At 34.6% G+C, this 23,107-nt stretch overlaps 3 protein-coding genes and 1 long non-coding RNA gene across 10 annotated transcripts; 2 read left to right on the forward strand and 2 right to left on the reverse strand.

Moving 5' to 3' along the window:
• The first annotated feature begins 87 nt into the window (after nt 1-87).
• On the forward strand, nt 88-2,005 carry LOC137735386 (uncharacterized). Its single transcript, XR_011068643.1, has 3 exons — nt 88-318; nt 1,342-1,386; nt 1,834-2,005. It is a non-coding gene; the product is annotated as an uncharacterized lncRNA (long non-coding RNA).
• A 360-nt stretch (nt 2,006-2,365) lies between these two features.
• Nucleotides 2,366-3,776, reverse strand: LOC137735376 (UPF0481 protein At3g47200-like). The gene has a single exon (XM_068474803.1). It carries the CDS (start codon nt 3,774-3,776, stop codon nt 2,496-2,498), a length of 1,281 nt encoding a protein of 426 aa, XP_068330904.1. The 3' UTR covers nt 2,366-2,495.
• A 2,209-nt stretch (nt 3,777-5,985) lies between these two features.
• On the reverse strand, nt 5,986-8,964 carry LOC137729824 (UPF0481 protein At3g47200-like). The gene is made up of 2 exons (XM_068468869.1): nt 8,933-8,964; nt 5,986-7,725 (listed from the first exon to the last, which is right to left on the reverse strand). The coding sequence occupies exon 2, from the start codon at nt 7,686-7,688 to the stop codon at nt 6,384-6,386; it is 1,305 nt and encodes a 434-aa protein (XP_068324970.1). The 5' UTR covers nt 7,689-7,725; nt 8,933-8,964; the 3' UTR covers nt 5,986-6,383.
• Nucleotides 8,965-11,554: 2,590 nt separating this feature from the next.
• On the forward strand, nt 11,555-23,072 carry LOC137735402 (bark storage protein A-like). Of its 7 annotated transcripts, none has more exons than XR_011068647.1 (18): nt 11,555-11,797; nt 12,568-12,814; nt 13,896-13,924; nt 14,213-14,640; nt 14,760-14,832; nt 15,034-15,223; nt 15,353-15,691; nt 15,806-15,887; nt 16,059-16,267; nt 16,605-16,674; nt 17,111-17,167; nt 17,783-17,863; nt 18,003-18,073; nt 18,482-18,549; nt 18,812-18,967; nt 19,965-20,015; nt 21,872-21,936; nt 22,624-23,072. XR_011068647.1 is itself a non-coding variant. In XM_068474847.1 (17 exons), exons 13-17 carry the CDS (start codon nt 18,532-18,534, stop codon nt 22,643-22,645), a joined length of 312 nt encoding a protein of 103 aa, XP_068330948.1. In that variant the 5' UTR covers nt 11,555-11,797; nt 12,568-12,814; nt 13,896-13,924; nt 14,213-14,640; nt 14,762-14,832; nt 15,034-15,223; nt 15,353-15,691; nt 15,806-15,887; nt 16,059-16,674; nt 17,111-17,167; nt 17,783-17,863; nt 18,003-18,073; nt 18,482-18,531; the 3' UTR covers nt 22,646-23,072. The 7 variants fall into 7 exon arrangements, 1 of the variants encoding a protein (XP_068330948.1); XR_011068651.1 differs by having other exon boundaries at nt 14,760-14,827; XR_011068650.1 differs by having other exon boundaries at nt 14,762-14,832.
• Nucleotides 23,073-23,107: the final 35 nt, after the last annotated feature.

A 23,107-nucleotide genomic window follows, 5' to 3' on the forward strand; every position in this document is an offset into this window, starting at 1 on the left:
ATTAAGAGTACCCTTTTGTGCATATAATTCATCAGCAGATCTCAATCAAAGTTGTATATGATTTTGTATAGAGAGAAAGCGGCTGGGATATGAGCAGTAGGGGTTTTTACAAGGATGATGAAAATTTCGCAGAAGACGGTATATGTTGATGAGTTCGAGAAAAAGAAGAACATAGCATCTCATTTGAAAAGAGCAATGAGTAAGAGTAATTTTGGGTCCATCAAAAGTTCGATCTCATTGATGCAAAAGCTTGAAGAGCATTAGATGTGAGGATCCAAGTAGTGTCCCGGTTGTGGACACAAGCTTGAAGGAAAGCCGGTATGAGTAATCATATTAATCCAACAATTAATTATTCTTAGCTTGGCATACTGTTTGTTAGTAATACCAAAAGGGTCCATCTTTATCTTTTACTTTAATTTGTTTCTTTATTTGGTGCTTTAATTCCATGTTTTTGGTTGAAATGTAATTAAATGGGATTTGTTACAACCATCCTGCATAATTAACCTCCGGGAGGAACATGGGTGAGCTCATGTTTTGTCTCTTTCATATCTTTCAAACATAATTTAATACCTAAAAATTCAAAAATTGATCAACTAAGAGGCAAAAAATTGTATTAATTAGTTATACAATATTGTACCATGACACTGACAGAAAATTGACTGTATATGCAGTAATACAACCTTGCATATATGGTGAATTTATGATGTCAAGAACCACTTACTTTACATCTTATTAACTTTGCTGTACAATTCAATTCACAAGCATATATAAAAATAAAAGATTTTGATTTTTTTTTTCCATCTTCTGTCCATATACGAATCCCTTACGACTATGGAATGTTACAAACCTTTGAAATTCTTCACAATTATCCAGTAATGCAGAACAGAAGACACCAAATTCTTATGAAATAATAATATACATTTTTTTTCTTTTCTTTCATCACATGATGATACTAGATATGTTTGGGTTATGTGTACATCATACATTCATATATTTTTGTTGAACATTTGCCAGAATTATATATCTGGAGGGGGAGAAACATTTGTACAGCCAAACAGTCACCTTCAACCCTAATTTTTATCCATATAACTTAGTGCATACCATCCTTCGCTACCTTTTTCAATTAGCAAAATACTGGAAATGTTGGAGGTGTCTCTGGTCTTTTCATTTAGTTAGTCTGCTGCTTAAGTTTGCAGCTTCCTATGACTTAAGTTATCCTTACTACTCACTTTGTAATCCACAGCTTCAATGTGCCACTATTTTTCTCACTCTTTTTGCTTCTTGTGGAATTTGGATTCTTTTTTTCTGGTGATTTTTATTGGTTAATTGGTTTTCTTGCAGGTTAGAGTGGTCGAGGTTCAAAAGACACTGGTAGAACTCAGACCGGTGTGTTATGCTTACTGCTCTAACTATTTCACTTACGATTTTAATAAGCTTCTTTTGCTGAATTTACTTTTGATTATCTTTTTTATGGAATTCAAAATTTGAGTTGATTAAAATTGGTAATTTGTTTTGATTTGTTGTCATATAGTTGATTAGTTGGTAATTAAAATGCAAATATTTTGCTTTAACTTTTTAAGAATCCAGATATTTTCCAAATCACAATCTGATTTGGATTGCACATAGTCTTACATGAAATTGACGATGTATAAAGTATTTGACAATCCTGACCTAAGATGTGGGAGCTTAGTTGGATTGCAATATGGGTTTAACTGGGTTTCCTTTTGTTTGTTTGTTGATGGCACCAAGTTGTGGTTTTTGCTTGATTCATTGTTTGGTTTATAATATGAACTTGAAAGGTGTAATATTAAAAAATCTACACCCCATCTACAGGAAAACGAAGAAGAAAGAAGAGTGAAGTACTTAGTGGCAATAGAGAACAACGTCAAAAGTAACCAAAATACCTTTTCTATGTAATATATTCTACAAACATCTTTTTACCCTTATTGAACATATGTAATAGATTTTGATATATATTTCACACATTTAATTAGTTTTAAAACCCGCAGCATTGCGCGGGCTAAATTGCTTGTGAAGTCTATATGAAGGGGAAAAATGTACAAACTTTTGAGAACCAAAATTAAGGTTGGGAGATATTTGAAGGGAGAATGCGATAAAGGAAAGAATGGGTAAATTAAAGGAAAGAACAAAATTTTGTGACCTTTCCTACTTTTTGTGTCTATATAATTTAGGTTGGGTTTTTCAACATAAAGCAAAGGAGTGTCTAGCTTCTGAGTGTTCCTTTAAGATTTGGCGCTTTCTGGCTCAGCACTTGGGATGCCTGAATTTGAAATTGGTGAGCACTACATTAAAAATTGATGAGCAGTCAAATGGAACTCATGAATCAGCACTTGTGGTTGCTTTTCCTCAACATATTATTTATTTATTTTATTTTATTTTAAGTACAAAGGAGACATTATTTAAATTTCACGCATAGACAAGCAACCGCAAATTAACAAGTACATATTGTGCACACTAGAACTTAAATGGGAAACTTAGCGTTGAGCGCATTGGGAAAAAGAAAACACCGTTTGTATGAGAGTGAGTATGATGATCATAGCACCAGCAATTACAGAAATAATTGTCCAGGGTGTGTTGCAATGTTTTTGTTTCAGATCTGCCCTCCATTTGTTCCACGGCTTTTTGTAGTAGTTGTTGAGATCCGCTGTAAGAGTAGCATAATAGAATGATGCTTTCTCAAACACAACACCTTTGCCAAGGCTGTTAATCAGAGTAGATACCTCATTGTTGTCACCAAGCAGAGTTTCAACAATTCCATTCTTGACAAGCAATTCCACATCATTTGGGGTGTTCACCAAATAATCCATGAGGAAGATATAATCACTGAAGTATTTGCAATCGCAATGGCATTGCTCAAAGGCAACAAGGTTTCGGAGTTCAAGCTCCGTGTTATCCTGTATTATTAGATTTGGAATTTCCAAACTTCTGCCTTTGAAACATATATCAAATAGATTATTGCTTGATCTCTTCTTCAACTTCACGCCAGCCTGGTGTAAGTTCGTCATGCTAGGTACAGCTAGAGTTTCGACTAACCCCCGATTTTTTAAGTTCTCTTCCTCCGTTGGTAAATTTAAAGTTCTAATCAAATCAACAAAATGCTCTACTTCAAATCTAGAAGAAGATTCCGAATCGTCTCTATGCACGTATAAACTCGTTGATTTCTTGCAGAACTCGTAGGAGAGCTTAAATACTGAAGGCTCCTCCGCAGTGGCAAAGAGATCCTTAAGAATGAAAAATGGCAGTTGATTTTCAAGCAAAAGCATGTCAGGTCTTATAATATTTATCAACCGTGGTTTGCCAAAGATGCGGTCATCGCTATCGGGCTTGATATACCCCTTGTCCCTCAATAAGAGCTCAATGATGAACGCGGCATCCACAAGAATGATTCTTACAAATTCATGACTCCTCAACTCAATGGTATGCGCATAGCAACCGCGCAGTTCCGGTTCCTTGATCTGTATTTTCGTTACATAATCTGCCAAGCTGACCCCAGTCCGACCTAAAAAATATTGCAGGTACCTCGTCTTGTGTTCTTCCATGTCTTCTAACCCTTCCTTGCCATGGTGAATCGGACCTATAGAGACTGCTCGAGGTGTGTAGGCCTTTTCCTTTACACACCGTAGTTGTTCAGGAACTTTGTAGATACAGCACGAAGTAGACAAGGGAATCAAACCAGCCAACTCCTGACGCATTGAAGATAGCATCCCAATGTAAGGGTTTTCGATGTCATGTGGAGCTTCGTTGCTTCCTCCCATTTAATGTTGATGTGTTTGTTGTTGCTGACAATGAGATAATGACCACTGACACATCAATAAACAAATTATACACTAACAGAGAAAATTAATTCAAGCATTGAGAAAACATGACCACAGTCAAAACCAATCTAGATAATAGAGAAAATTATTAATCCAAGAATTGCAAATATATACCCCAAAAAAATTAAATTTTGTTTTATATATTTGTGAGGAGCGCGTTTAGTCAAATTGGATTAATTTCTTCTATCTATCCTGTTATATTTGGTTTTAATCAATGTGAGATGAGAGAAAAATATAGAGCAAAATAGTAGTATCTGCAAATAATAAGTCATAAACTTGTATTCTTGTAGTATTTTCATAGAGTTGTCATGTCTCACCTGCACTTGAAAGAGTTTCTTTTTTATTTTTGGTATTTTGATATTTAGACAACAAAGAAAAAAAGACTACCCAATAAAACTAACAAATAATCGACAGTAAAAATAAACTAAAATTAACAAATCATTGAATTGTCTATCTATACAATAAGCATGTCTCTATACGCAAAAAAATATATATTTTATGTCTATCCAGGCAAGTGTTTAAAAAACAAAACTGATTGATTTAACAAACCAAGCTGACGTGACATTCCCGTGGGATTGCGACATAACCCTTTAATTCATTACCGGCTGCTCAAGTGGAGCCAAATAGATGTTGGTATGTAAAGTTGGCTCCGTACAAGATCAGAGGATGTGGAGAGGCATTTCACATTGGGGAAGTACACTAATAATTTAAAAATTAAATATAAGTAGTTCACTCCTAAATATACGGAGTCTTTTGATGATAAAACTCCGTATTTGAGGTTCATTGAGTCAGATACCATCTATATATTAGACTTAAATGGTTAATTGAAGACAATATTAGTGCATGTTGTACTTAATAGTGGTTACTTATAAAACTAAAACATATATACACAGCCAAACTATTCAACTCAAAGATATTAAAATGAAAGCTGCATCATTGAAGATGATCAAATAAATTGAAATGATCAAGTAACATACATTAACGAAGGATGTAGAAGAATAATTTAATCATGCTATAATAGTTAACTAGTTTGCATAAATCACTAGCTCAAGTTGTGCACAAATTGATGAAATGTGATATTCATACAAGAAACCAATTCGTTCTTATCTCAAACATGAATCCTTCTTAACTTTGGCTGATGACAACAACAATAGCAGAGTGACATCAACAAGGCGTGAAGATAGACGAACTTTCATTTAACGGACAATATAATTTCAATTTCCAACTACCATTCAAACATAAAAAGCTAAATCTTCAAGAAACAAAAAATACATAAATTGAAAAGGCAAAAAAAAAAAAAAAATGTAGGTTTTACAGATAAGTAGATTTTTGTTTTGATTTAAAAGATACTGGTAGAACTCAGACCGGTGTGTTATGCTTACTGCTCTAACTGTTTCACTTACAATTTTAATAAGCCTCTTTTGCTGAATTTACTTTTGATCATCTTTTTTATGGAATTCAAAATTTGAGTTGATTAAAATTGGTAATTTGTTTTGATTTGTTGTCATATAGTTGATTAGTTGGTAATTAAATGCAAATATTTTGCTTTAACTTTTTAAGAATACAGATACTTTCCAAATCACAATCTGATTTGGATTGCGTATGGTCTTACATGTAATAAATGAAATTTCAATCAAGTCATGCTGGTGATGAAATTGACGATTTATAAATTATTTGACAATCCTGACCTAAGATGTGGAGCTTAGTTGGATTGCAATATGGGTTTGATTGGGTTTCCTTTTGTTTGTTAGTTGATGGCACCAAGTTGTGGTTTTTGCTTGATTCATTGTTTGGTTTACAATATCAACTTGAAAGGTGTAATATTAAAAAATGTACACCCCATCTACAGAAAAACGAAGAAGAAAGAAGAGTGAAGTACTTAGTGGCAATAGAGAACAACGTCAAAAGTAACCAAGATACCTTTTCTATGTAATATACTCTGCAAACATCTTTTTTTTTATTCCTTATTGAACATATGTAATAGATTTTGATATATTTACTATATTTCACACATTTAATCAGTTTTAAAACTGCCGGCTAAATTGCTAGTTAAGTCTATATGAAGGGGAAAAATGTACAGACTTTTGAGAACCAAAATTAAGGTTGGGAGATATTTGAAGGGAGAATGCGATAAAGGAAGGAACAAAATTTTGTGACCTTTCCTACTTTTTGTGTTAGTACATGATTTAGGTTGGGTTTTCCAACATGAAGCAAAAGAGTGTCTAGCTTCTGAGTGTTCCTTTAAGATTTGGTGCTTTCTGGCTCAACAACACTTGGGATGCCTGAATTTGAAATTGGTGAGCACTACAAAAATTGATGAGCAGTCAAATGAAACTCATGAATCTCACTTGTGACCTTTCCCATGGTGAAAAGCTACAATGAGACTTTTCCTCAACATATTATTTATTTATTTTATTTTATTTTAAGTACAATGGAGACATATTATTTAAATTTCACACACAGACAAGCAATTGCAAAATTAACAAGTACATATAGTGCACACTAGGAATTAAATGGGAAAGAAGAGGGAGAAATTAAATGGGAAACTTAGAGTTGAGCGCATTGGGAAAAGGAACATGCCGTTTGTATGGAAGTGAGTATGATGATCAAAGTAGCAGCAATGACGGAAATAATTTTCCAAGGTGTGTTGAAATATTTTTGTTTCAGATCTGCCTTCCATTTGTTCCACGGCTTTTTGTAGTAGTCGTTGAGGTCCTCTGTAAGATGAGCAAAATAGAATCCTTGTCTGGACACCGCAACACCTTTGCCAAGGCTGTTAAACAGAGTAGACACCTCATTGTTGTCACCAAGCATATTTTCAACAATTCCATTCTTGACAAGCAATTCCACATCATTTTGGTTGTTCACAAAATTATCCATGAGGGTGATATAATCATTAAAGTAGCGGGTATTCGGAGTGCAATGGCATTGCTCAAAGGCAATAAGGTTTCGGAGTATAAGCTCTGTGTTATCCCCTATCATTAGATTTGGAATTTCCAATTTTCCGCCTTTATCAGTGAAACATATACCAAATAGTTTCTTGTTTGATCTCACCTTAAACTTGACTCCAGCTTGGTGTAGTTTTGTCATGCTGGGTACAGCTAGAGTTTTGACTGACCCTCGATTTTTTAAGTCCTCTTCCTCCGTCGGTAGATTTAAAGTTCTAATCAAATCAACGAAATGCTTAACTTCAGTAAAACTAGAAGAATATCCCACATCTTCTCTTTTCACTTGTAAAAGCAATGATTTCTTGCAGATCTCGTAAGAGAGGTCAAATACTGAAGGCATCGGCACCGGCACCTCCAGAGTGGCAAAGAGATCCTCAAGAATGAAAAACGGCAGCTGATTTTCGAGCAAAAGCATGTCAGGTACTACATAATTTAACAACCATGGTTTGTGAAAGATGCGGTCATTGCTATCCGGCACGATATGCTCCAGGAACCTCAATAAGAGCTCAATGACGAACGCGGCATCCACAAGAATGATTCTTACAAATTTGTCACTGCACAACTCAATGGTGTGCGCATAGCAACTGCGCAATTCCGCTTCCTTGTCCTTTATTTTCTTAACATAATCTTCCAAGCTGACCTTAGTCCGACGTAAAAAATACCGCAGATACCTCTTCTTCTGTTCTTCCATATCTTTTAAGCCTTCCTTGCCATGGTGAAGCGGACCTATAGAGACTACTTGAGGTGTGTAGGCCTTTTCATTTACACACCGTAGTTTTTCAGGAACTCTGTAGATACAACACGAATTGGACAAGGTAGGCAAGCCATCTAACTCCTGACTCATTGAAGTTGCAAACGGAATGTAAGGGTTTTCGATGTCATGAGCTTGGTTGTTTCCTTCCATTTAATGCCGATGTGTTTGTTGTTCCAAATCGTAATTGCTGACAACGAGATGATGATTATTGACACATCAATAAACAAATTCTTCAATAATAGAGAAAATTAATCCAAGCATTGAGAAACATGACAACAACATAAATTAATCTAGATAATAGAGAAATTTATTAATCAAGGAATTGCAAATATAAAAAAATTAAATTTTGTTTTATATATTTATTAGGAGAGCGTTTAGTCAGATTGAATTAATTTCTTCTATCTACCCTTTTATATTTTGTTTTAATCCACTTGGAATTAGAGAAAATATAAAGCAAAATACTAGTATCCGCAAATAAAAGTAATAAACTTGTATTCTTGTAGTATTTTCCTAGAGCTATCATGTCCCACTACGCAATTGAAAGAGAGAATTTTTTTTTTTTTGGTATTTTGATATTTTGACCAAAAAAAAAAAAGAAAAAAGACAACCCAAAACTAACAAATATTCGACAATGAAAACACTAACAAATCATTGAATTTTCCATACAATTATTCGGAAACCTACAGGCAATTTTTATTTTATTTTATGTCCCTACGTGTCTACAAAAGCAAAACTAATTGATTTAATAAACCAAGCTGACGTGACGTCCCCTTGGGATTGTGACATAAACCTTGAATTCATCACCCACTGCTCAAGTGGAGCCAAATGGAAAGGGATCATTTCTGAATCCCTTTCACGTAATCTTACTCATCAAACAATTTGAACTTTTGAAATTTGATCTAACGGATACAAATAAAGATTCACTTTAAAAGTTTTAATAATTTTAGTTGTTAGATCAAATTTTAATGTCCAGATTGTTTGATAAGAATGATTAGATTGAAGGGATCCGAAAATGATATTTTTCCGTGGCAAATAGATGTTAGTGTGTAAAGTTGGAGTCCAAATTTTAAAAAAGAGATAATTTCCGGATTTCTTTCATCAAAACCTACGGATCAAGTGATTCAAATCTTTAAAATTTGATCAAACGGTTAAAATTATTATAATTTAAAAAAAAAAATTATTTTTAACCGTTTGATCAAATTTCAAAGGTCCAGATCATTTGATCCAATTGAGCTTTGATGGGGAGGATCTCTTCGCCAAATTTTCTGCCCCCAAAACCCCTCGGCCTCTCTGTGCCATTTTTTTTTGTTAACAGCTGTCCTTTTACATTAATACTTAAATTTAAAAATAAAAATAAAATAAAATAAAATAAAAAAAGACAGAAGACAACGAACCGGTGCACCCTTTTGAGATTATGCGTTCACATTTTGCACATGACACCTCCCCCTTCCCGTGTTCCCCTCTCTCCTTCCATCTAATTCCAAAGACGGGATGAATTCCAGAAATCAAAAGCTTCAGAATTTCAAAATCCCAATATAAACACAGAAATTAAAGTCAATAAACCGCGAAACAAACTCAAAATTCCAAATCAAATGAGAGAGATGAAGATAAGGGAATCAGGATTTGGTGAGTTCCAGTCTGGGAGGGGTTGGCTGTTCATATTATTTTTATTGGATTCTCTGTCACTTCATATTTTTGACGTAATTCTTGTGTCATCGTTATAAAACATTGTACCAAAAACATAAGGTGACAGAGAGTTCATGAAGAGTCTCACTTTTGAAAAAACTTTTCAATGTGTCTGGCATACGGAGTTGTATATCACGTGTCTCTATGCAAATGGTTAGATTCATGTGTTAAAAAATTAATAACATAAAAATAAAATTTTTCACCACTTATATAATTACACGTGATGTACTACTTGTGTTACGGGTATAGAAAATAAAAAATTTATTTTTAAAAGAGTCTTCTTAATATTTCTCTTCGTAATAAACCCATATGTGCAAGAAAAGCTTACCAGAATGAAGACTTCCTCTGTCGGCAGAATTTGAGGCTTGCAGGTTATAAATTATTGTAAAAATAAATATTATATGGTATTATCATATAATGACACGGGCACCCTTATATGTAATGGCGAGAAGGTTAATGGTGTCACTCTAATATAATGGCAAGAAAGTACAAAATGGCATCGAATAGTTACTTACCTTTGGGTGCGGAGGTGCTCTGCAATATGAGCAAGCAATCTCCGCATATTCTTAAACCATTTTTAAAGTATTTAAATTTGAATGAGTATCATTGAAGCAGAAAAGTGGATGCATCTATTTTTCCAAACATAAAAACGAACAAAGAAGAAGAAAGATTTGCCTTCCAATAAGGTTGTTTGTAAAGAAATTTGAGGTTCCACCATAAAACTAATGACAATATGGGAAGTATCTTAACTTCTTTCTTCCTTCATCAATGTAAGGCTCTTTTACATTCACATTCTCACATGTCTACTCACATGTGACAATTTTTCAAGCCAAACACGTTGACAATACGAATTTGGTGACATGTGGCCGTTGGGACACAAATGTGGACCAACCTGCTCTAATACCATAAAGAAAGTTGAGGTTCCACGATAAAATCAATTGACAATATAGAAACTAGCTCAACTTCTTATAAGCTCTTGCAGTGTTTCTTCTTTCACCAATGTAAATCTCTTTTACCTTCACATTCACAGTTTGACCATAGTAGAATAAACCCGTAAGTGCATATTTTCAATGATTTCACAATGCACACGAGGGATTCCATAAGTATATACAGAGTGAATAAATTATGGAAGCGACGAGATGCTCATCATCAGTTTGTCTATTGAATCCAGTCTCCATTAGTTGGATCGTTGAAGGAGGTTGTTGGAAACAGATCAACAAGGTTGCATCTACAAATAGATTATTGATGTAATGATAATATAAAATCACAAGATAGACTAATAGAAACAAAACGTAAAACATATCAAGTGTATATGTATGTGATTCAAAACTGAAATTTGAATAATTATGGCATCTGAATTTGTGGTTGAATTAGATGGTCTGAATTATAGTGTTTGTGTCTTCTTCGTGAAATAGTTTGGATTCTGATCAATTGTTAATAAGGTCTATGTAACGATCATGTGAATGAGGCCGACCTTATTGGATTTACTAATGAGAAATTATAGAAACTATTTGTATTGTTATTGATTCATTGAATTCCTGTATTTCATGGGATAAGGTGAGAGGAATGTTGAATTTCAGAAGGTGTTGATGTAAATAAAGGCTTTTCTTTTTGTAGTACTTAATTTCAGAATCTTAAAAAGTAATGTTAGTTTTCATCAAATTCTTTACACTAAATATTGGCAATGGAAAGTAACGGATGTGAGTACCAACTAGCTATGGGTTAGTAAGCTTCTCAAGTTTACATGACCTAAATACTATGTAGTTGATTGCAGAACTATAATAATGTCCTTTTTGGGATAAGTAATTTAAAGAGTACACTCGAAAATGGATTTATTCTTCTTGTTGTATTCAACAAGTTCATGCAGCTTTATTCGTTTATTTCATTCGCAAGTTTATATGACCTAAATACTTGCCTTGATTTGTAATCGACTACAAAACTAGAATAATGTTTTTTTCGTGATAAGTAATTTAAGGAATACACTCGAAAATGGATTTGTTCTTGTTGTATTCAACAAGTTCATGCAACTTTATTCTTCTATTCCGATGTCTTCACAAAGAGTAGCAAAATAGACGTATTTTGCAGCAATTCCTTATTCCATGCTCAACAAGCAACTGTTCATCCTTTTCAGTGTTCACGAAATGATCCGTATGATGATGACAAGCTAGTTTTTGGCCGATCTCACTTTAAACTTGACCACTGCCTGGTGTAACTCTGTGATGCCATCATTTTCTTTTTCCCATGTTAAGTTTGTGTTATTACAGGTATGCCATCATTTTTACAAACTATATATACTGAAATTTTTTTGTTTTTTTGTTTTTTTTAATCCTTTTTTCTCCCTTCTCCCTTCTCCCTTCCTTTTTCTTCTTTCGACTGCCAGCGAATCGGACCTCACCGTTTCACCAATCGTCTCCCTTTCATCTTAGGAACAAGAAACACCAGTCGCATGCCTCGATTCGTTAGGGTTTCGACGACGATTTTCGAAAACTCCTCAGAGTTTTCCGACGTTTTTGTGACGATTCCGGCGAAGATCGGCGTCGAGGTTGGTCTCAAACTATTCCTCAGAACCTCAGGTACCTTCTGCATCTATTGCACTCAAAGATCTGCTTCAAATTTTTTGTTAATATAATTGGGTTTTAGTTAATTTTTCGTGGATTTTTTTCCTTTAAATTTATGGGTTGTGCACAAATTTTCGTTAAATTTGTGGCTTTTTTTGGTGTGATTTTATCTGAAGGTTATGGTTGCCTTAAAGGATGGTAAGCCCCCTCACTCTCCTCTTTCTCTCTCTCTACACTTTGTGTAGATTATATTTTGTTTGATTGCAGAGTTTTTGGTTCTTAAAAATCTCCATTTTTTTTATTTGGTTTCCTCTTAATTTTATTTATTATTGATTTTTGCCTAAAAATCTATGAAGGGTTTGCTCTTTTGATCGTGGACTAAAAGATTTGAATGAATTATGATAATCTCTTTAACTTTAACTAGCTTCAAATATAAGCTCTGAGTTTTCATTTCTATGGAAGCATGGCGGAAAACTATCCCCAAAAGATCTGTATTTTAATAGTTAATTCATTTTGGACCCTGGAATACGAGTATCAAACGCTTCATAGATAGCATTGCAACTTCCAGATCATGCTGAAAGCAGAAAGTGCTAAAAGGCTCATATTAAAGCAGTTGATAAAGTTGTTCTTCTTGCTTGATATTTAGTTCGTATTTTGATCTTCGACCAAATTCCCAGAAGCAATCCAACATATATATGTTTTTCATTACTCTTTATTAAGAGTACCCTTTTTGGCATATAATTCATTAGCAGATCTCAGTCAAAGTTGTATATGATTTTGTATAGAGAGAAAGCGGCTGGGATATGAGCAGTAGGCGTTTTGACAAGGATGATGAAAATTTCTCTGAAGACGGTATATGTTGATGAGTTCGAGAAAAAGAAGAAGATAGCATCTCATTTGAAAGGAGCAATGAGTAAGAGTAATTTTGGGTCCATCAAAAGTTCGATCTCATTGATGCAAAAGCTCGAAGAGCATTAGATGTGAGGATCCAAGCAGTGTGCCGGTTGTGGACACAAGCGTGAAGGAAGGCCGGTACGAGTAATCATATTAATCCAACAATTAATATTCTCTTAGCTTGGCATACTGTTTGGTAGTAATATTTTGAATATGAAGTAGAATTTTATGCTAAATTAATAGAAAAAGGGTCCATCATTATCTTTTACTTTAATTTGTTTGTTTACTTTTTTATATGGGTGCTTTAATTCCTTGTTTTTAGTTGAAATGTAATTAAATGGGATTTGTTACACCCATCCTGCATAATTAACCTCCGGGCGGGAACATGGGTGAGCTCATGTTTTAGTTTGTCTCTTTCATATCTTTCAAACATAATTCAATACCTAAAAATTCAAATATTGATCAACTAAGAGGCAAAAAATTGTATTAATTAGTTGTACAATATTGTACCATGACACTGATAGAAAATTGACTGTGTATGTAATACAACCTTGCATATATGGTGAATTTATGATATCAAGAACCACTAACTTTACATCTTATTAACTTGCTGTACAATTCAATTCACAAGCATATATAAAAAAATAAAAGATTTTTCTTTTTATTTTTCATCTTCTGTCCATATACAAATCCCTCACGGCTATGGAATGCTACAAACCTTTGAAATTCTTCACCATTATCCAGTAATGTAGAATGGAAGCCACTGAATTCTTATGAAATATGCATTTTTTTTCTTTTCTTTCATCACATGATAATATTAGATATGTTTGGCTTATGGCTACATCATACATTCATATATTTTTGTTGAACATTTGCCAGAATTATATATCTGGAGGGGGAGAAACATTTGTACAGCCAAACAGTCACCTTCAACCCTAATCATAATCTATATAACTTGGTGCATACCATCCTTCCCTTCCTTTTTCAAGCAGCAAGATAGTGGAAATGTTGGAGTTGTCTCTGGTCTTTTCATTTAGTTGGTCTGGTGCTTAAGTTTGCAGCTTCCTAGGACACAAGTTATTCTTACTATTCTTACTACTCACTTCGTAGTCCATGGCTTCAATGAATCCACTGTTTTTCTGACTCTGTTTGCTTATTGTGGAATTTGGTTTCTTTTTTTTTTTTGGTGATTTTTATTGGGTAATTGGTTTTGTTGCAGGTAGAGCGGTCGAGGTTCAAAAGATACAGGTAGAACCAAGAGTGAAGTACTTAGTGGCATATAGTCTTACATGTAAATGCAATAAATGAAATTTCAAACAAGTAATGTTGGTGATGAAAAGGACGATTTGAATAAATTATTTGACAATCCTGACCTAGGATGTGGGAGCTTAGTTGGATTGCAATATAGGTTTAATTGGGTTTCCTTTTGTTTGTTTGTTGATGGCACCAAGTTGTGATTTTTGCTTGATTCATTGTTTGGTTTATAATATGGTCTTGAAAGGTGTAATATTAAAAAAATGTACACCCCGTCTACAGGAAAACGAAGAAGAAACAAGAGTGAAGTACTTAGTGGCAACAGAGAACAACGTCAAAAGTAACCAAGATACTTTTTATGTGTATTACTTTAGTCTAAAGTAGGAGGGGAAATCGCACTATTCATATGAACAGTGTTTTGTAAGACATTTCAGTTTATTTACAAGATTGCCACTCGGGTGCTTTTAGCCTACTTTCTGGTTTCGTTTCCACTTTCTCAAACCCTAGCAGCCACAACACCATCTCTGGAATAGCATCGGCACCTGCTTCCTAAAACCAAAACCACACAAACTCGGCGTCATTTTTGTAACTCGAGAGCTTCGGTGGGATGAAGGAGAAGTGCAGGGAGATAGACTCGAGTCGGCGGGCGGAAGAGATCTTCAGGGATTACAGTGGTCGGAGAACCGAAGCCGTCCACGCTTTAACTAACGGTACTCCTATCTCTCCCTCTCTCTCGCTCTCTCTCCCCCCTCCGTTTCTCTTTCTTAATTTCCTTTTGGTTTTGGAAATCTTTGACCTTTTGGGTGATGTGGTTTTCTCATGTGGACAGAGAGAGAGAGAGAGAGGTCGAGCAAGGTTTCGTCGATTTCAGTCAACTTGGGCTACCCCCAACATCCGGTAAGGTATCAATCTCTTCCTATCCTCACGCTTCTCTGGTTTTCGCTTTGATTTTTTTATGGAAGGTTTGAGATTTCTTTAATCATACAATCAGCTTGCCCTTAATTATTCTTTCACTATATTTGACTGTTATAGTCTCTTTTAGCTACTCAAATGACACAATAAAAATCCCAAGAAAAATTTTCTCACTTTGTAATTTCCCTCAGATCCCTCGCTGATCCCTTCTCTCGCCTATGTCGTCTTACTCCACTGTTCGCATCAGGAAGGCCCGTGCGTGGTTTTTTGGGTGTGAATTTCAGATTTCAAGGGGCAGAGAGGATGTGCTTCGTTACGATCGGGCCGAGCTTCTATCTGCAAATCGAGGCCCCGGTGAAGCATAAGCATTACAGGCCTGCGGTGAGTTCTAGGTCACCTCCTCCTTCTCCGATAAGCTTTCCTATATACATCAGTATTAAAAGAACAATTTCCAATATTTAATTTCACCATTTTCTCACACTTCCCGTTGATTGTCCGTCGAATTTGCAGGGAAAGAAAAAGGAAGGAAATGCCGCTAGGTACGTCACCAGGTCACAAGTTGTCAAGCAGCTTCAAGTCAGTCTTCCCCTCTTCAGGTCTGTCTCTGGTATTCAAGTTGTAATTTCTGTATTTTCACATGATTTATGTAATTTATGTTAATCCAGGGTTTAGGGTTTGTACATTATTCGGATTTGGCGATAGTTGCTGTTATCCAGATTTTTTATTTTTATGTGGAAATGAGTCGTAGCTGGTAAATGAGAAGCAGAGTAAGCAAATTACGGAGATAGAAGAGTACAAAATGCCCCTGGTATGGATTGACTTAGATCTGACTGGTGAGGGTAAAATAATGTATGTTCCTTTTACCCTTTTGTTATTTGTGGATAAAATAATGTATGTTCCCATCATGGTTTCTTTTTATTCTCCAAAAATAGATTTTTAATATGCTGTTTACCGAAATTTCAGTCCTTAGAGTGAAGCTCCTTATAAGGATGCTGCAGGGAGAACGGCATCTGGGAATTTACCTCTTAATGCATTTTTGTCTGAGGTATCTTCGTTTTCATTGCTACCCTGTTTAAATTAGCTTACATATGCTCTTCATGAATTTTTTTTTCCATTTATTTTGGATGATATTTATGTTTCCCTTATTTCTTTGTTTAAAGAATCTCCTTAGCCAATTGTAAATTGTAATTATATCTTTGTTTTTTTGTGATTCCAGTGGGCCCTCATGACACTGTTAAATCCAAACCGAAGTTTGGCGAATTTGATATATGTTGGATACAATGGCAGTCCTGCTTCAGCTATCCATGTTACTAGAAGAAGATCAGTAGATCGTAAAAGGAAAAAAACGGAAAGAAATGTTAGCTGCTTTGTTTTTGGTCCTAAAAATGCAGGAAAATCCCCTCTTTTAAATTCATTCATAGGAAGGTATGGCTTTCCCCCTTCACTATACTCCATATATTATAAATGTGAAGAGAAAGGGTACCACCATACCTAATCCCATTTTCTGAATCTTTGGTATAACAAAATTTATTGGGTGATAACTTCCTAGCTCTCAGATGCTGTTATAGTTCTACACAAATGAACTATTTTGCTCCTGAAACTACCCAATTTTCTTTTCAAACTGAGACAAAGCTCACTGTGTCTGCTATCCCTTTCCTGTTTGACTCTGGTCTATCTTCCATTTTAGAAAATATTTGTGGTGACTGTACATTTATTCTTTCATTTGGCTTTGTTAATTTGTTGTTGCCAATTTTGACCTCAGGCCTTTCTCAAAGAGCGAGACTATACCTACTGGTGAACGTTATGCAGTGAATGTCATTAACCAGATTGGGGTGAGTACTATCATATATAACACTTTTTGCTTTGAGAAAGGTAACGGGTAAGGGATGTATGGGTATGGGTTTTTAGGGCCGGTTTCTAGGGAGGTGGTCTGGTGTCAGTGCCTTCACGGGGTGGGGGTGTGATATGGGGGAGAGAGGAGAGGGGGTTGGCTGCAGAGAGTGGGGGTGTGATTTGGGGGAGATAGGAGAGGGGGTTGGTTGCAGAGAGAAGGTGATGGCGGGTGCACGATTAGGGGGACAGAAAGAGAGTTGATTGGGTACAAGATTTTAGGGTAGGGTTGATGTCAATGTATCATTGAAGGTAGTGTGGTGGCTGCTCTTATAAAGAAAACTAAGAATTCTGGATTTAATTGTTTAGCTGGTTCTTTTGTACTCAAGTTATTGGGCTTTGCGAGGGAATAATATGTTTCTTTCGGCTGAATTATAGGCTGAACCAGACACTGATGAAGTATATGCACAAGTCACTTTACTTCCTGAATCAAATGTAAGTTGTTGGCTTGAGGATTCTGATTTATTGTGGGCGGGTAAAATTGATTATGGGTTGAGATTCTGATGGTTTGATGTTATAAATTTTAGCAAGATGAGAATGCAGTGGAGAAGGAAATAACATAGGGCGCACGTCCTTAAACAGGAAAAGACTTTGGTTAGGCAAAACCAAATTAAGGAAGAGAATAGGTAGAGGCTAAAACATAATCAAGTGGAAATTTTAGGTACAAAATGTGCAGTGAGTCAAGAAATTATGCAATGGCATCCATTTACTTTCCACCACGACCACTTTAAAAGGCTTAGTTCTTTTTCCAAGTGAAGAAATAAAATGGCACTTGAATCGTAGAAATATTAACATCTACACTCAAATGAAAAGAACTGCATATTTGAAAGGAAAAAAACAAACCAGCACACACTTGGAAATAGCTGAAAATATTGGCAAACCTCACAATGGATGTGCACGCTTTAGTGATATTTATAATGAGGATATTTATATTAGCAAACTTGACTTATGCCCTGTACACATTCTATTGTTTAATTAATGAAGAAAACGATTCTCAATGTCTAGCTATTCATTTATTATCTTCAATGATTTGGAAACCTGCTACTATAGTTTTCAGAATGGTTATGTCACACTTTGCTATTCTTCCTGTCAAAATGGGGAATGTTTGCATGGTTGTCACTCTTCGAACAGGTTAGTGGGTTTCTCTGGATTTTCTTTTTTCTCTATTGGGTTTCGATTAGTTCTCAAGTTTTTGCGTTTCTTGATTTGCTTTTTGTATTTGAACATAAAGTTTTTATTTCCTCATGAATCTGATCTGCCTTTTTCAAAGATATCTCTGGTTATAACCTCAATCTACAAGCTTTGTGGCTGATCAGAGGCTATCGTATTTGGATTTTGCTGGTAAGCATAAAATTATATATATATATATATATATATTCATTAAGTTTGTATAATTACATGGGTGTTCTTTGAGTGATATGTACATATATTTCCTAAAAGAAACTGATTTCTCACACTATTTTCTTATTCTACACCTTTGTTGAATTTGTCTTTTTATTTTTTTATATTTTTTTATTCAATTCAAATGACCAAAATAAACACGAGTTTATATGGAGAATAATGAGTATGCGGAAATCAGTATCATTTGCTAAAATGTTTATCTTTATAGCTCATGGTATATATGAGTTTTGTTGTTGTTGCTGCTTTTCTTGCCTTTGCACATTCTGCTCTGAAATTTATAAATACATAGAATATTGTAATTGAAAGAAAAATAACTTTGGACCAAATTCTACATACTCAATTTGACAGGAAGAAGGTTTCGAATTGGACGATTGGAAGACAAAAAGGTTATAATTCTTATGACTGGATTGAGCATGGTATGTTTAATTATGCAGATGACCATCTGTTTTACTTTGATTAATTTCGTTGGTCAGTGCATATCATAGATAATGTATTTAATAAATGATGTAGAAACAGTGTCTGGCTTCAATACTACAAGTGTATTATCCGTTAGATTCGACAATTATTAAATCTTTTAGTGTAAATCTTAACCATTTATTTCCCGTATCATTCAATATTATTGAAGTATTTTCTGTAGAAACCTGCTGGAAAAAAATTGATGTAGAAACCTGTGAAAAGCTCAATGCAGGCATCTCAACTCAATTACTACAAACCCTATTCAAGGTGAAAGCTGTTGTACACTATGGAATTGCAGGAAATGCAGATCCCCAACTCCAAATTGGAGATGTCACCATCCCTCAATTTTGGGCTTATACATGCCTTTGGAATTGGCAGGTATAAAACACTAATTTTTTTTTAGAAAATTGGCTTTTGTTTGGTAATCATTTTTTAATCCCAGTTAATTGAATGGTTAGTGTATTTGTTCCAAACAACATTCGAATTGGATTATTGATTTATTTGTTCCAAACCCCAATATAATAGTATTTGTATTTCTGCCCATTTATGGATGATTGCTGTAGCTGCTATGATTGTCAGATTGTGTATGTTGGCTATTGCTTAACTGAGCAAATAAAGTCAGCAAAAGAGTAGATGCTATGTTAGTGTATGTCAATGGGGAGTGTAGCTATGAAATATATGATTGCATTGATCAAGGATGATAAGTATAAGTCCTAACTGAGCAATGTATGTTAGTGACTTAGTGCAGATGGTATGCTTTGAATTTAGTGAGTTCTTTTGGGCAAGGGTTATCAAGTTTTTTTGTTGAATTTCTCTTGCTTCATTTAATTTTTTTAGATGTACAAGAGTAGAAACCTTCCGTGCAAAAGCTTTACATCCTCCCTCAACAATTTGTGTGTCTTTATGTCAAAATTATTCATGTCTTCCTGTATTACGGCTTCAAAAAGGATTTCCATATTGTCCCCAGTCAATCCGAGGGTTCTATTTGATCTCTAAGAATTGTGGGAAAGAACAGGCAAATGCATCTAGACGGGTGGTTTGGTGGTTAGGAGACTTGGAGGGCCAATGGAGGCAGTCTATTCTTCCCATATTTTCTTTTTTAGGTTAGTATATGAAGCTTTAAGGAAATGACGTTATATCATCGCAATCTCATTGCTTGATTTTATTCAGCGTTGGTTTTGATATGATAGTATCCTGTTAACTATCCTATGGAACAAATTCACAAATTCTCATATTTAGACTCAATTGCTAATTGATTCTGAGTGGTTTTTAATCTTTTGATGATCTGGCATCCGGTTTGTAGATTTCTCTTATGCTGGGTTTTATCTTTCTTATGTTTTTTTTTTTTTTAAATTAATTTTTTTGGAATTTTCAGAATTTTGGGTCGTTGGAGGCAGAAGTTGGTTGCTTTGCTTGGCATGATGAGGTATATAATTATACACCCAATTGACTTTGATCTTTATGTTTTTAATAATTGAGAAAGAGTAGTGTTAATAATTGAGAAATCTGTGTCAGACATGTTTACATGACAACTTTATCTTTGAGATTTGTTTGGTTTTGAAATTCCATCAAAAGCTATGGTTTTTGTGCGATTGATTTTGTGAGGGAGATAAGGCATGACCTTCTAATTTGGTTTTTTCTCCCTCATTTTTCAAATTCCTTCAAAATCTTGCAATTTGCCTTTCTAAATTAGCTTAAGAAATATTTCGTTAATTTGATCATTGAGATTGGTTCTGAAATTCCAATTTGTTTGAGCAATGACAAATTGGGATTGGTTTTTAAATTCCCCATTGAAAAATACATAGCAATTTCAACTACTGTTTGTTAAGCAAATACATAGCTAATAATTAACGTCTATTAACTCTCAAAAAACCTTTCCCAAATCCTCAAATACATAGCTAATTCAATTGAACGCACATTTGATTGCTGGAATCATTGTCAGATATTCCTTGGGAATAAGCATTGTTCAATTTTAATTGCAAATGACAGCTGAAATTATCTTATTTATTACCACTATTGATTTGGATCTGTAATACACAATGTTTAGATCAGTTGATTGGTACTTCCTTAAGTTTAATACTGGCAGTTTGGCTGTGATCGAATTGATCCAGTCTCGAATAGTGTGGCATGTGAGATGATAACAGACTAACATAGGAAAAGGAGTTGATGCATATGTGTTTGATTTACAAATTTTGGCAAATCCTGGCCATTTTTTGGGTTTCCTGGTGATATATATCTATCTTCATAACCAAATAGCGATAACTTCGAGTTTCTAGACGTTTTAGTGTGTTGAGTCCTGCATTTTTGTAATGTCCGTGCAAGTTGTCACTAAGATCTTTTGGTTTCTGGCTACTTTAGTTTTTCAGCATTGTATTGTAGTTTTTAATTTATCTTTGTTGGGTAGAGGGCATGTGATGTGGGTTTTGGTGTTTAGCGAATATTCTGAGCTTCATTACTATTTTAATGTTTCCTGTCTGCCCTACAATGAAATGAACAGTACAATAACCAATATAACAATAAAATCAGTCACAGATTCCAAGCATAATGCATCAAAAGTGCGCTGAACATAATTCTAAATAAAACGCAGTTAAGCAAAAACAGGGTAGATAAGCATACTGTGAGATGACCGATTCCAGAACGCATTTTAACAACCTTATCCGGATGGTAATTGAGAACATTATCAAGTATAAATGACTGGTCATCAGCTGGCATTGCATCCCCATCATTGTACCTGGATAGAATAATTTAAAACCCCATAGTGAGTTAAAGCATTGCCAAGCACCAAGCAAAGATGTCTCAATATGATTCGTTAGTTAATTTTCATGACACAATTTCAATTTCTTTGGAAATTTGTGCGTTTATCTTTGGTTTTTTTTGGTTTGCTGATTTTCATGTGCTTTGTATTCATGATTGTTTATTTTGTAAAGGAAATGCGGGATATGATAGAGATGCAAGCAAATTTCTAATCTTTGTCTATCCGGTTTTCACTTTGTTTAATTTGATCTGATTCAGCCTCCTTTTCGTTGCTTTTGAGGAAAGCAAATTAAATCTGCCTTTCGATCTTTGTATGTCATGCTTATGTTCTCCTTTATTGGGAGACTGATTTACTGTTTAAAATTGGTTACATTCTCTTATAGTTGCCCTTTTTGTTGGTTCTGAAAAAACAAAGTGACATGTGGATTTCTGTCTTTCTATATCATGCTTATGTTGAAATGTTATACCTGCCAAAACCATATGTTGAAATGTTGGATAGGTAAACGTTTTTTGTTGTTCTGTTTTTAGGACTTCATTAACTGTTTAGAAGTGCAGCCAACGATGCGAGAGCAGAAGGGGAGCAAGCATGTGAGGTAATTTGTTATGTTGAATTAAATGGTTTTAATTCAGTCGAACATTTGTGTGCAAGTTTGGTTTCTATATCTATCGCGATTCATGTTTCAGTGATATTATTGTAACATCGAATCCTAAAATGTATTGTGTCAAGAACCAATAAAAGGAATGTAATGTGTAAGTGCGTTTGATTATTCAAATGCAAAATTTTTAATTTTTAGAACGAGAGTTGCAATTAAAATTAACGGGGTGCTGAGCAGAAGTTTAATTAATTCAGTTTTGATAAATGATTGAAGGTTGCTCTATTATTCTATTGCTGTTTTGATAATTATAAGTTTAGATAACGAAAGGGATAGAACGAAAATGAAAGCTTAGAATCTGGTGAATAATATGTTGGCATGTGTGTGTGTTCTCTTCAGGAGAATCAGTTGATGTTTTTAGTTGTATAATTTATTTTCCTTGGTCTAAATGCACGTCCGATTGCTTGCCTTCTCATAGATGGGTTAAGTTGGACATCCAGAAGAATTTGTTTGCATAGGAACTTTTTTTTTTTCTTTTCACTGTGATCTGTTTTGTTAAAGGTGATGATAAAGATTTATCAATATTGTTTGTTCGGAGTTAGGTGGAAATTGGGGAGTAAATTGTGATTCTAAACAGGACCATCGTGTGATATTCTTTTAAACTATGATTTATTTTCTTTGCTATAGTGTGGAAGACTTTGCTGCTTGAACAAGAACGACTGCTGCAGGGCGTTCTACATGTTTTTGGCTTTCAACATTTTTGCTTCAAGACTTAGCTGCTTGAACAAGAACGAAACTCCATCTTAACTGCAAGGCAAAATATGTGTGGACTGCATGTTACTTCTGTTTCTTATGGTAACAGGCGTCCTGCATGTTTTATGCTTTGCACGTTTGTGCTTGAAAACTTAGATGCTAGAATAAGAACGAAACAGTTTTTATGTTGCCTAATCTACATGATATATATTTTGCCACATTGACTACAAGGGCAAGATTTGTGTGAACTGTATGTTACTTCTGTTTATTAGGGAACCAAAACGTTCAGTTTCGTCCTGTTCATGGTACAATGTCTTTTCATGTCAGCTCAGTTGAATGTATATAAAAACGAAGCTGCATATCTTACTAACCTCATTCACTCATCTATCCCTTTCTTCATTTATGATTGTGTTGAATT

Source organism: Pyrus communis, chromosome 1 (genome assembly GCF_963583255.1).
Source record: "Pyrus communis chromosome 1, drPyrComm1.1, whole genome shotgun sequence".
Taxonomy (NCBI): domain Eukaryota; kingdom Viridiplantae; phylum Streptophyta; class Magnoliopsida; order Rosales; family Rosaceae; genus Pyrus; species Pyrus communis.